Genomic DNA, 16,914 nt, shown 5'->3' on the forward strand with positions numbered 1-16,914 from the left:
TTTCTGGTTCTTTCCCCTACAAGTATTTTAATCCCCTTATTTATTTGACAAACATTTCCCAACCTCCTATCTTGTGCCAGGCACTGTTCTGGAAGTTGGGGCTTCAAAGAAATAAGGCCACATCCCTTCGCACATACAGCCTTGTAGGGAAGACAGACAAACCAGAATGGGATGCTGTGTGACGTGTTAGAGCAAGTTGGTGCACGCAGCCTGAGGAGCACAGAGGAGGGCCACAGAGCCCGACCAGGGTTTCAGAGAAGACTTCCTGGAGGACGAGCAAGAGCTGGCCAGGTGAAGAAGGCAGAGAGGCCTTCCAAACAAGGGAGCAGCAAGCAGGATGCACAAAGGCAAGGCAGACCTTGGCTCAGTGGTTCTCCCCCTAGCTGCACATTGAAATCATCGGCAGAGCTTTTAACAGTTCCTGATGCCCGGGCTGTCATACAGATCTATTAAGTCAGAATCCTTGAAGGTGGGGCCCAGGAATCAGCCTTGTTAAAAGTACCCCAGCTATATGTAGCCAGAGTTAAGAACCACTGGTCTAAAGAAGAGTCACTAACATAAGAAGTTTGGAAAATAAAAGCCTGAAGAATACTATAATAGCTTACTGTGCCGGTAATTCTGAAACAGTGGCTCTTGGACCCAACGCAAAGCATGCAAGGCCAAAGCATGCATTGATCGATTCTCGAGTCTGTGATGGATCTACTATACGGCCCACACCCGCATCTGGAAACCAGTGAAATCTGTGGTTCTCAGTCCCCTTCTGTCCCCGACACTCTCCCCTCTGCCTCCCCACTTTCTCCCTACAAGAGATGCTGCCCATGAAAAACCACTTGCCATTCTTAAAGCAGTGTGCTGTGGTTCTCAAATCCAATAATACTCTCCTCATGGCCCTAAGGAGCACCCACTTATAAATACTAATTTCAGAAACCTTAAAAGAAGGCTTCTAGGCTGAACTCCAGACACAGTACAACACCACCACTTGTGACAAAGCAAATAATGGATCAATAAACCAAACTTGGCCATTTTATTAAAGACTTGGATGAAGACACAGAAATCCTGTTCTTCAGATTGGGGCATGGCCCAGTCTGAGAGGGAGAAGGACCGCCTTGGACCAAGAGACTGGCCGATAGCTCCCCTTCGTGAGAAGGCGAAGATGGAAGTGGGTGTGGATCCCAGTTCAGCCACTCGCTGCACCACGTTGGGCAAGATACTGAAGCTCTGTGAGCTGTTCTCTCCTCCATGAAATGGCAACAATCACATTTACCTAATGACTGCTCTTGGCTTAAAGGAGAGAATATATGTCAAGTACCCAGCATAACAAGGGTCCAGTATCCGAAGGCTGGCTCATCAGCCAGTGGTAGCTCTTTTAAGCAGAATTTATTCTAGCATCACACTTCATTATCAGAAATGTGTTACAGGAGGGGAAATAACACAGCAGGTAGAGGACAGGCCAGGTTGTGACTTTCTTCTTGCTGCTGCTCTCCCTCCTCTTTCATCTCTCTCGAGGTAGCACATGGCTCCCACAACATCTCAGTCTGCTCCTCTCTCTCAGGGGTAGTCCCCAAATTCACACTGAGTGTGTGTTTGGTGCAGTCTCTCCACCCATCTTCTGGGTGGGTGGGAAAGCCAAGAGCCTGGTCTCTCCCTTTACTGGCTAGGCCTCTGCCCCTATGTGCTGCTCCATAACCTGCTGTTTATTGACCTCTCTGACCCGCCCTGGGAAATGGCCTTCACTCCCCAACACTCAGCTGGACTTGGTTAAAAGAAGTTTAGTTCCCAGAAGGTATGTTAATGGAAATTATGTCAAATCCAGCAGGGACCCCAGAGATCCTCTGGCAGATTCCTACCCTTTTTGTGCCACAGACCCCTTTGGCAGTTTGGCAAAAATGTCCATAGATGCATAAAATAAAAGATACAGTATCACAAAGGAGTTCAATTCTACTGAAACACATTCTATCAACTTTCCATGGAGTTCCATGGATTCTATATTATAGACACCCGAGAGCTGAACCCCTCACTGAGAGCCTGGGGAGCTCACCAAGGTCACCCAGCTAGGAAGTGAGAGAGCCGGGGCAGGAGCCCATCTCCCTCTTCCTGGACCTGGGCTCTTTCTGCCAATTTATTTATTATTTTAGAAAATTAGGGAAAACAAAACAGAAATCTTACTGCTTCTGCATGGAAAAATCCTGAATTTTGTTCATGTTGGAAGGTATGGATGAGGCCCTGCTCCCCTATATGTGTTCGTGAGAACTGACCTCATTTTGTACAGAATTGCAAATCTGGACAAAGATTATTTCCCAGCAAACATCTGGAAAATCTTAATGCCACGATAACTTGGCTGAGGATTCATCCAGTGCACTGGTGATGGTGGCAGATGTACCAGCTCCTGGAATTTGATGGATGATACTGTTGGGCTGAGGATTGAATCTATGGGTTCAATTCCTCTGCTTTCAGGTGGCCGTTGTCAAGAAGTCTGGAACACCGGTCTGTGAGCCCACTGCAAAAAACTCAGCCCTCCTGCCTCGCTCAACAGTTGTTAGGAATCAGTGAGTAATTCCTAAGCAACTGGCATCATCTTTCTCTGCAGAGAAGGTTGGAAAGCATTGAACACCTGGCCTCTCTCCCAGCCGAACCCTTTAACCCCTTACCATGCAGGGACAATAGAACATAATAATTGAAAGTGGGGGGTTGCAGTCACACCTCAGGGCTTAGATTCTCACTTCATCACTTTAGAAAAGTTGTTTGACCACCTCTTCCCACTTCAGATTTTCCATCTCGCTAGTGGGAATAGTACAAAGGCCTGCCCTGCAGGATGTGGTGGCAATTAGAGCTAATGTATGGAAAGCATCCATGGAGGACCTGATGAGTAGAGTTCAATAGTGAGGAGCTATTATTAGAATCAGTTCTAGGTTGAATGCTGCACCTTCCCCACTATGTCCCTTATTGAATAAAGCAGATGTTAAGGCAGGTGTAATTAGCAGAGTGACTGTGTTCAAAGAAGCCCGTTCACCAGGATCAGAGCAGACCTGTTTACTTTATCCAACATATCTCAGCAAGATAAGTGACTTGACCACAGCCATACAAAGAGAAAATCCTGCATCTTCTTACCACCAAATCTACATACCTCCCTGCGTTTGGTTGCCTACCCTCTGCCTTCCCTCTTGTTTCTATGGACTCAGAACCCTTGCTCCTCTCAAAAGCCAGCCTCTCCACCTCTGGATCCCGCCCCCTCTCTGCTGCTCAAGGCGGCTCTCCACCTCTCTCTCCTACATAGGCAATATTTCTCTTCTACTGGATCATCCCCGTGTGCACGCTCTTACGTCTCCCTTAACCCCTACGTCTCCTTTCAGCACTAATTTCTCTACTTTCCTTCAACTTTAAAAGAGAGTTGCTGTCTCTGTGTCCCCTCCTCAATGCACTCGAATTGGGCTTCTATCCCCACTATCCACTGAGACTGCTGTTGTCAAGGTCACCAGTGACCTCCATGTCGCTAAATCCACTAGCCACTTCTTTGTTATCTTTTTTGACCTTTCAGCAAAAGTTGATTATTTCCTCCTTTTTGAAACGTTTTCTTTCCTTCGCTCTGTGATAGCCCACTTTTCCTTCTTTCTCTATTATTGGCTCCTTCTCTACTCAATCTCTACAGGTTAGAAGGTACCAGGGATCTGTCCTGAGCATCCTTTTCTTCCATTATTGTATGCCCTCCCTTGGTAACACTATCCAGTCCCATGGCTTTAGTTCCCAAATCTCTACCTCCAGCCCTGACTGTTCCCCAAGACTATCCATCTGTCTTCTTAACATTTCCACTTGGATGTCTAATAGGCAACTCAGATCTGATTTATTCGTGAAGAACTCGGGTTTTCCCCCCAAACTTGCTCCTGCCTCAGTCTTCCTAGTTTTAGTGATTCGCATGAGCATCCACCCAGTTGTTCAACGTATAAGTCTAGGAGTCTGTCCTGATTCCCCTCTTTCCTCATCCTCCATATTCAATCTATCAGTAAGTCTTGTCCACTTTATCTCCAAAGCATGTTCCAAATTCATCTTCTTCTCTCCATTTTTATTACAATCACTCCTGAATGAGGGTCATAGCACCTCAGCTGATCCCTCTGTAACCATTCTACAATCCATTCTTGACAGGCCAGCCTGAATGGTCTTGTCACACTCGTGCTTAAAACCCTCCAATAGCTTCCCTTTGAACTGGAAATAAAATCCAGATTCCTGAAAGCAAGATATAATATGGCTTCTGCCTACCTCTCCAAACTCATTTTGAATCACTTTCCTCCTCACTCTCTCCACTTCTGCCACAATGCTCTTTCTGTCTCTTAAAAACACCAAGTCCACTCCCACCTTAGGACATTTGCATGGGCTGTTCTTCCTGACACGCTCTTCCCCATGATTCTTGAATGACTGATTCCTTTTTATCATTCATATCTCTGCTGAGATGTTGGTGCTCAGAGAGGCCCTTCCTGACCACCAGCCTCAAGTAGCCACCCAGTCACTCCCTGTCACGTCATCCTATTCTCTCATATATATTTTTCTGTCCATGTGTATGACTCTCCTCTGGAAGGTAAGCCCCACGAGGGCTAGGACATTGTCTTTCTTCTTCACCACTACATCTGCAGGACTTAGAACAGTGCCTGAACATGGCATGCTTGATATATGTTGTTGAAAGAGTGAATGAATGGGTGAATGGATTAGTAATAGAACCAGGACTGGAACCCAGGCCCCCACCTTCCAGTTCAGCGTTCTTTCCCCCACGCCACGTCAAGTTGCAGTTTTCACCACTTTGATTGCTTTCTTGCTGTTCACCAGATGCTTAGCACCAGTCAACTCTCGACTGGTTCCGGCTCCTAGTGATAAAAGAAATGGCCACAAGAAAGCAGGAAAGCGAGAAAAAAGGGCATCTGAATAAATCATGAAGTAGGTAATAATTCCCACAAATAATGAGAATTAAATGTTCTATTATTCATTCAATCATCCAATAACATTTAGTAAACACTTATTATATGCCTGGCATTATGCGATTTACCAGGGGTAAAAAGACAGACCTACTCTGAAGGATCTGACAGTCTCCAGAAGGAGATGGCAGCCTTGTGGTGATGCATAACATAGCATGATGGGCCCAAGAACAAAGTAACATGTGCTGAGGAAACACAAAGCAGAGAGCGAGGAATGCTGCGTGGACTGGCCAAGAATTCAGGAAGACATCCCAGAGAGGGGAACTTTTGAGCTGAGTCTTAAAGAGCAAATATGTGTTAGGGAAAGCTCTTCCTCTGGGTTTTCACAGCAAAAGTATAGTTGTGTTTCCCCTTTATTTGAACTGACAAAAGAAAAACCACTTTCGAAAGCCATACAGGATGATTCTGGTAGTTGAAAGAAGCACTTATTAATAAATAGAGAAATTTTCATCAGGGAAGCCTTTTTTTTTTTTTTTTTTTTTTTAAGATGGGATAGTTCTCTATTTCTTGCTACAAAAAGTCCAAAACAATTTCGCCTCTGTTGAGTTTCTTCTAGTGAAACCCTCGAGGCAATCACCTATAGGATGAAAGATCACCCAACCAAAGAATTACTTTCCTGTAAAACCACAGGCCGTCTTCTTGAAGAAATGTGCTGTCGGGTAAGAGCAAAGTTTTGCGACAGGTGAGAGAATGAAGTAGATCTACATGCGTTGATATAGAGAGACACGTTGTCTCATGAAAACAAGCAAGTTTCAGCACACTGGAAACTGTTGCTGTTATTGTTATTATGTTAGGATCTCTGTAAGGATAACCTAGAAGAATAAAGGCAAACCTAACAACGGTTCTCTCTGAGACATGAGGTTATGAGGCACTCACACTTTCTGAGTCCTACATTTTGGTACTATTTTAATTGTTTACAACAAATGTATACTATTTTGGAATTTAAAAAAATAAAGACTTATTTAGAACATAGGTCTGACTTGTTTTATGATGCTTAAGAACTTGTGCTTGGTTCTATAGTCCAGAAACACTTGAAGAAAGGATTTCCCCGAATTATATCATTTGCCAACATTTTCAGAAAAATATAAACCAAGACCCAGAAAGATAATGTGATTTTTCACATGCTGTGACTCCTACACTCGTACCTTCAGCTCCACAGTGCTTGATTCAATGCTAAGGAGTAAAACACATAATACATCCTTCTCCAACTCACGCATTTGGAAACTGTAGTAACATTGCTTTGTGGAAAACTATGCAACTCTTTGGAGTAGAGGGAAATATTCTTTTTATGAGGTTGACAAGAGGCTAATCGTGTATTTCTTCAATGACAGGCAATTCTTGGTGAGAAATGTGATGCAGGTAAAGAAGACACAGAAACTTACAGGCTAGTCCTGTCTCAGGAGAACAGTTCAAATAGAAGTCTCTTGAATGTCACCTCCAGGTCCTTTTGCATATGTTAGAATACTCAGTAAATTCTTTGAATAGAGAGGTCCCTTCCATTCAACTTACTAGTATTTATTGAGCACTTACAATGTGCTCTGGCCACTGGGGGTACAGCAGTAAGTCAATGAGACAAATTCTCTGCATTCGCAGAGCTTATGTCTTAGTGGAGAAAATACAATAAGCAAGAAAATACATAAATGAAGGGTGTAATTTCAGGTAAAGTATAATTAGGATATAATGAAGCAGGTAAAGTGATAGCAACAAAGTTATTATTTTTTTTTTTGAAAGGTCTGGAAGGCCTGTTATAAAGGAGGTGACGTTTGAGGAGGGGTATGGAGTGAGGCAGGGGGCATGCAGAGGTCTGAAGGGAAGGCATTACAAGGCACAGCAAGAGTCAGTGCCCTAAACAGGACTAGGAATTCCTTATTTTCCTGAAAAAGTAAGGAACATCCCAAAGAAAGAGCTCTTGAAATTTGATATGTGAAGGATTCACTCTATTGTTGTTGTTTTAATGTTTATAAGACCTAGTGCTGTAAATTTCTATTGCTTACAAAGTTGAGAATGGATTTTATTTAGGAATCTGAATCTACTAAAAGGTACCCTCTTACCTATATGCCACTAATAATACCTCCCGCCTGTCACAAAGACAGAGAATCCAATTAGTAAGAGTCGAAGTTGTTCATTTCACAGAGAGAGATGAGACCCAAGCAAAAGTGCCCCTGGGCTTAAATCTGCACACCCCCACCCCAAGCAGCAACAGGCTGCCTAGAATATGGAGCTGGGAGGATCATAAAAGATACGGAGAGAGGAGCTGCAGAAGACGCCTTCAGCATTCTTAGCTCTTAGCCCCAACTATTACAGAACTGGCATCTCCCCTGTACACCCAGTTCTGGTGGAAACAGAAACGACAGTCTCTACTTCACAATGGGGAGACTGAGGCTCAGAGAAGTCGGTGGCTCGCCCAGGATCACAAAGAAAGCCAACTCTAGTTCCTAACCTTCGCTCTGCTGCCTGAGCCGCACCCCATCCCAGGGACCACACAGGGCGGCATTCATGCTCCATTTCGGGCAGCGGGATTGCTGACTTCTCCATTACACAAAAATGAAAAATAAATACCAGATGTTTGAAAACACGTTGCAACTCATCTTACTGGAACTTAAAAGGGCATTCTGACTGAGAAAATTAAATTAGAAAATCCGCGTAGCAAAAAAGATGTTTTGAATGAAATAAACTTTGTCTTTCTCACACACACACACACACACACACACACACACACACACACAAACAACATCTCTTTGTTTCTTCTTCAGGGAGCAGCTGTGAAGGAAATTGGGGGTGGGGGATGGACATCACATCCCATCTTTGTGTTTCATACAGAGCTAAGCTTTTAGACCAGCCTCCCTGAACTGTAGGGGGTGTGGCATGCATTAAAATTAAACTTCAGTGACCCAGTGAAGCTTATAAAATAGCTTGGGAGAAGCCAGTCACCAAGACAAGGCATCTCGAATTGGATGATTTTTGCATGTGGAAACTGCCTTCATCTTGATAAAAAACGGTAGGTACTGTAGTTTTCATTTTCATTTGTGATAAATAATGCTTAAAATAGAGACAGTCTTGACTTTCAATTGCCCTTTTTCAGCTAAAAATAATAACTAACCCAGTTGAGTGCTTGTGCCAGTAGCTCTGCAGACTTTGTCTCATTTCTCCTGAAACAACCTTACAAGATAGATATTATCAGTGCCACTTCTCAGGTGAGGAAACTGAGGTTCAGCTACCCTAAGCAACAGGCCTAAGATAAGACTGCCAACAAATGCCGGAGTTGGCGTTGGGTGCCAACCCAATGCTGACACACCTCAAAGTCTTCTGCTTGCACTGTGCGCCCTCCCTCTATACTATATGAGACAATGAGAAAATTCTCCATACACCTATACTGTACCAGATGAATTCTCGGGGAGTTGGTATCCAACTGTGCACTATAATAAAATTAACTGAAAAGTGAACTGGAATTAATTGTGTGAACAGAAAATGCATTTAACAACATGGCGCAAAAATATTTTCTTCAGAAGAAATGTTTTCTTGTTAGATTCAACAGCTAAATGGGTTTTGAGACCAAATGTACAGTGGAAATGTACTTTCTTTTATCACGTGAAACCTAAAAATCTAGTCTTTAATATTCTGCAGCTCCTTGAGAGCAGGGGCAAGGTCTACACTAACACCCAGGCGTTAAGAGGTTAAGAGCTTGGGCTCTTAGGAGACCTGGGAATAAGTTCTGGCTTCACGGCTTACCGGGAAGTAACCTGGGCAAATTAACCTCATTGAGTACCAAGAGAATGTCAGCCTAGGTCCCTTCCATATAGAGTATTGTGGAGATTCAGTGCATAGTACATGTGAAATGGAGGCCAGGCTTCTCCATGGGGAAGCTCAATGAGAGTGAGCAGCAATTTGCAGAGTCAGTGCTGGCCCAGGGTGGATGCACCATAACCTTAGTAGAATTCTTTCCAAATTACTTAATATTCAGTTAATATTTAAATCATGTTTTTTTTTAGTATTTTAAATCTCCTCCTCAGGACAATCTTCCCATTAGTGTTAGAAGTAGATGCAAAAACATACATGATACGTACCCATGTTCATAGGTATACGTACATAATGTAATTTACCCTCAGAAGGTGCTCAATAAGTATTGGGTAAATTAAAATGGAAGGGGCATTGAAAAAAGTTATGGGTGCTATCAAACCTTTCTCTCACAAAAAGTTTTAACTATCAGAATAAAACTAGTACAATAGAGAGGCATCTTTGGAAGAAATGCAATCAAGGGGAATTAGCTTTGCTCTGAAATCCTCCTACAGCACTAAAGAACATGTTTCAGCTGACAATAGAACATTCTGTAATAAGATATTTGTCAGGATAAGATGTGGAACTAACTTTTGGTGTAACTGTCACGTGGTGGAGTGAGACTCATCAGGTCACAGAGGTAGGTGTTTTTTGAAAGCCACCAAATGTGGTGCGCAGAGGGAAGCTTGGCTCTGGGGCGCTGCAGAATGGAGAGCTGGAGGAGGGCTGAGTCCCAGCTCTCTGCCCGCTCTGGGCCCTGGCTTCCCCATCTAAATACCTGGGGGGAACAGGTTGGATAAATGACCTCTAAGAGCCTGTCCAGTTTGGGGGACCCTGTAGAATGTGCATAGTGTGTGGCCATCCTTTGAGGTTAGATCTTCTGGGCAAGGCACTGGGCTTGGAGCCTCCGGGGAGCCAAGAGTAGAGCTCCAGTGTTTCTAAGGAACTCTTAGAAATGGAGGCAAATTTTTGTGGGTTTAGGCTGGGTTTCTACAAGTCTACCATCCCCTAAAATGTTAAAAGACAGGTGTTGTTTACATGGTGGGAGGGGCTGAAGGGAAATGGAACCTCAAAAACTAAGGAAGATGCTCCCACTGAAGACCTGCTCAAAGGGGCTCTGCAACGATCCTTACCCCCCACACCCTCCCCTCCTCCCCCCTCCCCCCACTGCCTACTCCCCACCCCAGCTGGCAGCTTTTACTCATTATGTAACTGTTCTTTTGAAAACCAGGCAATGAAATCTCCAGAAGAAAAGCTATTGATTATTACAGGTTATTTGGAGGTTTAGAGACTCATAATAAAGTGGTTATAATTATTCCTGTTATGACACATCCTTTTAAATGCTCAGATCTGAGAACATTTTGCTTGCGTTGATTCAGTGCTCCTCATCCCAGGGAGAAAGGCCAAGAGCTGGAAATAGCTCTTGTGCAACTACAGGCAAGGAGTCACAAGGGAGACTGAAAGCAAGTCAGTGAAAGAAGCAGGGAGCTGCCCGGGCTGCTGTGCTCTGCCAACAGCGCTGCAGCCTCCCATCCCTGCTCGCTGCCCCTCCTCAAAGCAGTTTCCACTGCCAAGGCCGCTGGGCTGAAACGCTTGTTGCACAGTTACATGTCAGCGGCCAGTCCTTCTCTGGTTAAATACACATCATCTATGAAAAACACCTCCAAGAGAAAGTTCAAAAAAAGAAAGATGCTACTCTAAATTCTATTATCTCATTTAATTCTTGTGAAACTTCATAAGGTTGGTATGATTATTATTCCCACTTCATAGACAAGGACACTGAAGCATCAATTGGACCCTTAGTATGTGCAGAGCCAGAATTCAAACCGGGCAAGGTGACCCTGGGGGTCCCCAGCACACTGCTCCCTGTTGAGGCCTCCAGGCCTGCTCCTGGGCTGGCAGACAGCCCAGCAAGATGGGGCAGGGGTGGGTGGGGGCCAGGGAGGCATTCCTCTGATGAATCTCATAGGACACTAAATGTTGTGTATGGGTTGTTTTCGTTTTTTTCCTCTCTCATGGTTCCCTGCGTGGTTTCAGTCTTCCCCTTTGCCCATCCCCCCTCCACATTGTTTCTGTTCCTTCAACAAGAACCTAGTGCCCCTGACGCTGTGAGGTTTCTGTGGGTGAGTCCCAGGAGAACAGACATGGTGCCCATCCTTGAAAATTACATAATTAGGTGAGGGAGGGTTGCAAAATAAATCTAACGAACTCTATGTAGGGGCACGAGCCTAGGGCCCTATAACAACCCTATGTCTTTCTGGCCCCCTCCTGGGCGGGATGCCAACCATCTGGGATTCGTAATGATCCAGGGCCTGGCCAACCCAAACCTTCATTTATCTCACTCAGAGAACACCACGTCTTAAAGGAACACAGAGCCCTTCCACGTGAGCTACTGTCCCTGGGAATGCTGGTTGTATCAAGGACAGTCCCTTTTGACAAGCACGTAGTCTTTGGCCTGTATAAGCGACCCCCTCTCTGTCTGTGGTAGCAGTAACTCCATCCAGCTGGCCGCCACTGGACACTCCCCATAAGTAAGACCCCATCAACCCTTATGTCTCATACACCATCTCTGGGTCTTTTCTTTGGTCTCTCCACAACCTATCCCGCCCTGGGCGTGCGGCCAGACACTCTAATACCAGGCAGAGTGTGCTCCCGCGGGGGTACAAACAGTTCTGAGAGAGCTCACAGGGAGGAAGGCCTCACCGTGCTGCTGACAATTCGGGTGGCCCTGTAGGGCCAGGAGCTCAGACAGGCTGCCCACGAGGGACTGGCCAGCCCAGAAATCTGTCTCTGGTCCCTGCACGTCCTTGGAAGGCTCAGAACCACTCCAGCTGCCTTGTTTCCCCCACTGCAGGTTCCACCAACAGCCACCCAACGCCAGGATGGTGATGGCACTGCTGCTGCTCCCCGCACTGGCTGGCCTCTTTGGAGCAGCCGAGGGGCAAGCCTTCCACCTCGGGAGATGCCCGACTCCTCCCGTGCAGGAGAATTTCGACGTGACTAAGGTGTGGTAAAAGGCTGAACTCCCCCTGTTTTTCTGTCTCCTGTTTGAATGAGCGTTCTACCCGGTTTAATTATTCTGCTGTGAGTACCACAGCAAGCTTTGGGGTAGGCGGTTATCTTACTTGGGGTTCCCCCACAGCAGACTCTGAGACAAGACCTGGGAGCAGAGAGTTTTTGGAAGATGATCCCAGGAAGCACGAGTGGGCATGTGGGGAAACTGGGGCAGAGGGGGCAGAAAAGCAATCAAAGCAATAAAGGGTTTGTTCATGAGCAGATTACTCTGTGAACAGCGGGGTTCAATCCTGCTGGGGATCCCCCGAGGAAACGTCTAGAATGTGCCTCAGATTGTTCCACAGATGGAGGCAAGTGGGCTGTGGGAGCTCCCGTGGCCCCGGCAAAGCCTCCTGGCAGAGGAGACACAGGGGCTCAAGGTGGGAAGCTGGCAGCGTGTGTGGGAAGTGTCCACCACGGCTGAGGTGAACTCACAGCGGGGCTGAGCGGGCCCGGGACCAGGTATCAACAGCAGCTCCTGCAGTCCTGTTATCCCCATTCTACAGACGGAGACGCTGAATGTCAGAGAGCTTATAGCCTACCCAGGTCACACACACAGTAAATGCAGAGTGGGATTCAAAAGTAGGCTTCCCAGTAGTGAAGGACACCCAAGGATCACTCAAACAGGACCTCGGAGAGGACAGAACTCCCCAAGGGGCTTTCTTGCTACCTGCACTAAAAATATAGCAATATAACCAGCCTCCCCCTATATATGGCTTTTCTTCCTGGGATCAAGCCCAACTTTACTGTATTTATGTATGGCTAGTAGGGAAGGAACAGCAGAAAGAGGCAGCTATGCGATGGCATAACTTAGAGGCTCCAATTGCTGCTAATTCACACATCGAATCTTCCTGTTAAGATATGTTCTCCTTAGTAGAAGTTTGGATCTCATTGAAGAAGCGCCAAACTTGTTATGAGTAACATTGAAGTTGCTATCAGTCACTCACACCTCAGTGTGAATGAGTGTTGGGACCTCTGAGGGGATGGTTAGGTAGAGGTGTGAGGGAAGAGAGTTCAAAGCCTGAAGAGGGCATAGAAGGAGCAACATCAACAGAGAACTCCCACAGGGGAGGTAGGAAGGGGAGACACAGTCACTGAAGTCTACAGTGATTTACTCCCGTAATGAAGGGCTGATCACTCTATCCAGGCAACCCTGGTAGTCCACACGAGGCTTTACAGAAAAAATCCAGGGAATTTAAGTTACATTTCAGTTTTGGGGTAAAAATCCCCAGACACTTTGGAAATTATAATTGGTCTAAATTTACAAAAGTCCTTTGAGGAGTAAAGCAGGATGTTTAAAATAACAGTTTTATTGAGATATAAGTCATATACTATATAATTCACCTGTTGAAAGTGGTTTTCACTTTCATGGGGTCTTAGTGTCTTCACAGAGTTATGAAACAATCATCACAATCAATTTTAGAACAGTTTCATCATCCCAAAAAGAAACCCCATGCCCATTAACAGTCACTCCACATCTGTCCCCAACCCTCCCTGCCCCAGGCAACCAATAATCTGCTTTCTGTCTCTATGAATTTGCCTACTCTGGACATTCCATAGAAATGGAATCATACAAACATGTGGTCTTTTGTGATTGAGTCCTTCTACTCAGCATAATGTTTTCAAAGTTCATCCATGTTGTAGTATGTATCAGTACTGCATTCCTTTTCATCCCCAAATAAAGGTCCACTGTATGGATTATGCCACATTTTATTTTATCTGTTCATCATTTGGGTTGTTTACACCTTTTGACTATTAGGAATAATGCTGCTATGAGCATTCGTGTTCCAGGTTCTTGTTGGTTTGAATGTTTTTGTGCAGTTTTTTGTGAACATACATTTTCAGTCCTCCTGGGTGCATACCTAGTAGAATTGCCGGATCATATGGCTTCTCCATATTTCACCTTTTGAGAAACTGTGAGACTGTTTTCCAAGAGAGCTGCACCATTTTACATTCCCACTAGCAGTGTATAATTCCAATTTCTCCATATCTATGCTCACATTTGTTATTGTCACCTTTTATTTCTAGCCATTTTTAGTGGATACTAAGTGGTATCTCATTGTGATTTTGATTTGCATTCCCGAATGGCTAATTACACCGAGCATCTTTACGTGACCTTATTAGCCATTTGTATATCTTCTTTGCAGAAATGTCTATCCAAACCCTTTGCCCATTTTTTAACTGGGTTATTTATCTTTTAATTACTGAGATATGAGTTTTTTGCATATTTTAGATACAAGTCCCTTATCAGACATCTGATTTGCCAGTATTTTTTTCCCATTCTGTGGATTGTCCTTTCACTTTATTGATGTGTCCTTTGAAGCACAAAAGTTTTTAATATTAATGAAGTCCAATTTACTTATTTTTTTCTTTTTTTGCTTATGCTTTTGGTGTCATATATAAAAAAGCTTTGCCTGATCCAAGGTTATGAAGATTTATTTCTATATTTTCTTCTAAGACTTTTATCACTTTAGTTCTTACATTTAAGTCCTTCATCTACTTTAAGTTAAATTTTGTGTATGGTGTGATGCGGAGGTACGACTTCATTCTTCTGCATGTAAATATCCAGTTGTCCCAGAACTATTTGTTGAGAAGACTATTCTTTCTCCATTGAATAGTCTTGACATCCTCGTCAAAAATCAATTGACCGTTTATGTGAGAGTTTGTTTTTGGACTCTCAGTTCTATTCTATTGATTTATATGTCTATCCTTATGCCCATACCATACAGTCTTGATTACTATAGCTTTGTAGTAAGTTTTGAAATCAGAACACATGGGTCCTCCAACTTTGGTTTTCTAGCTATTCTGGGTCCTTTGCATTTCCATATGAATTTTAGGATCCGTTTGTCAATTTCTGCAAGGAAGCCATTTGGAGTTTTGACAGAGATTGCCCTGAATCTATAGATTAATTTGGGGAGTATTGCCATCTTAACAATTTTAAGTCTTCCAATCCATGAACATAGGGTGTCTTTTTCATTTACATAGGTCTTCTTTAATTTCTTTCAACAATGTTTTATAGCTTTCAGAATATGAGTTTTGCATTTCTTTGGTTAAATTGATTCCTAAGTATTTTATTCTTTTGATGCTATTGTAAATGGAATTTCCTTAATTTCATTTGCAGATTGTTCATTGTAAGTATAGAAATACATTTGACTTCTGCATATCAATCTTGTATCCATTAGCCTTGTTGAATTCATTCATTCATTCTAATAGTGTGTGTGTGTGTGTGTGTGTGTGTGTGTGTATTCCTTAGGATTTTCTACATACAAAATCATGTCATCTGCAAATAGAGATAGTTTTACCTCTTCTTTTCTAGGATTCTTTTTAAACATTGCATTCTGCTTATTTAGATAGAGACACTGACGCTCAAAAGATGAAAAGGCCATCACGAAAACAATAGGAGATCATGAGGGAGCATGACATGAAAATCAATCTTCCACCTCTGAGTTTCCTCTTTTCTGGAAAATCACGCTTCCTCAGTTTTAATTGCGGAACACTAGGGTCACCTTAACAATAATAGAACTATTTTAAATGCCCTATATAAATAATGAAGCTTTTTCTGAGGATGCCTATGAAACCAGTTGACCTCTAACCTTATTCCTGGTGCTTTAAATTAATAAGTTCATTGGTTTTATTTTTTATTTTTATTTTTTCCTAAAGATTGGCACCTGAGCTAACAACCGTTGCCAATCTTATTTTTTTCTGTTTTTTCTCCCCAAATCCCTCCAGTACCTAGTTGTATATTTTAGTTGTGTGTCCTTCTAGTTGTGGCATGTGGGATGCCGCCTCGGCGTGGCCTGACGAGTGGTGCCGTGTCCGTGCCCAGTATCCGAACCAGCAAAACCCTGTGCCACTGAAGCACTGCTCGCAAACTTAACCACTCGGTCATGGGGCCAGCCCCGTTACTTGGTTTTAATTGAAAGGTGTGTTTTAATAAATGAGTGGAAAATTTATGTCATAAATGTAGACATATATTTGAACAGAGAACCATGTGACCGAGGCAATATTGCCACCTATTTGCAGTATGTTCTCATTTCAAATTCTGACTTTTTGAAGGTAAGTACATCTCTTTGACTTCATTCTGTTGAGTAATACATATTTAAATTTCTAAAATAATTTGAATTAATATTTTGACTAGGTAAATATATTCACATGGTTCAAAATTCTAACGATGCAAAAGAATATACAATGAAAAATTGCCTTCCCCCTCCTGTTACTCCAGCCTTAGTGTCCCTCCCCATTAGCAACCAGTAAAAACAGTTTATCGTGTATCTTTGGGGAGCTACTGTGTACATATACAAACAGATACATACATAACTGGGGTGGGCAGGATGATGTCCACACCCTAATGCCCGGAATCTCTGAATATGTTCCTTTCCTTGGAAAAAGGAATTTTGCAGATATGATTCCAGTTACGGATTTTGAGATGCAAGAGTAGTATAAATCTTAAAAGCAGAGGACCTTTTCCAGCTGTGGTCAGAGAGGGATGATGATGGAGCAAGAGCCAGAGATGGAATGAGGGAAGGATTTGAGCTGCTTTTGCTGGTTTTAAAGATGGGGGAAATGGTTCTCAAACTAAGGAATGCAGATGGTCTCTAGAACCTGGAAAAGGCAGGAAGACAGATTCTCCGCTAGAGCCTCTGGAAAGGAGCACAGCCTTGCCAGCACCTTGATTTTAGTCCAGTGAGACCCAGGTCAGACTTCTGCTGTACAGAGACCACAAATTTTTGTTGTTTTAAGCTTGCGGTAATTTGTTATAGCAGTAATAGAAAATTAATATAGTAACCTTTCCCCTCATTTTTACATGAAAAGTAGCTCAATATACACACTATATACACTATATTTTTTACCTGGCTCTTTTTCCATTAAATGTATCTTACAGATAATTGCACATCACTCTTTTAAAAGAGGCTGTGTAAGATTCCATTATATGGATGTGCCATCATTTATTTACTCAGTCTCCTACTAATGCTCACTTAGGCTGTTTCCTGTCTTTTATTATTACAAATAGCACTGCAATGAACAACCTTATACATACATCATTTTTTTATTATCAGGAAGGTACATTCCCAGAAGTGAAATTGCTAGCCAAGAGTATATGTATTTTCGGTTTTGCTAGATGTTGCCA

The 16,914-nt window shown here is 43.4% G+C and overlaps 1 protein-coding gene across 3 annotated transcripts in view; it reads left to right on the forward strand.

Moving 5' to 3' along the window:
* APOD (apolipoprotein D) overlaps window positions 1-16,914 on the forward strand; it is a 52,009-nt gene that overhangs the window by 27,319 nt on the left and 7,776 nt on the right. For 2 of the 3 annotated variants that reach the window (XM_014860137.3, XM_070511431.1), the window contains exon 2: window positions 11,587-11,737. In XM_014860137.3, coding sequence (XP_014715623.1) covers window positions 11,615-11,737 — 123 coding nt within the window. In that variant the 5' untranslated portion in view covers window positions 11,587-11,614. Of the gene's footprint in view, window positions 1-7,657; window positions 7,957-11,586; window positions 11,738-16,914 lie in introns of those variants that run through there. The other variant, XM_014860136.3, reaches the window with a different exon arrangement.

Source organism: Equus asinus, chromosome 5, assembly GCF_041296235.1.
Source record: "Equus asinus isolate D_3611 breed Donkey chromosome 5, EquAss-T2T_v2, whole genome shotgun sequence".
Taxonomy (NCBI): domain Eukaryota; kingdom Metazoa; phylum Chordata; class Mammalia; order Perissodactyla; family Equidae; genus Equus; species Equus asinus.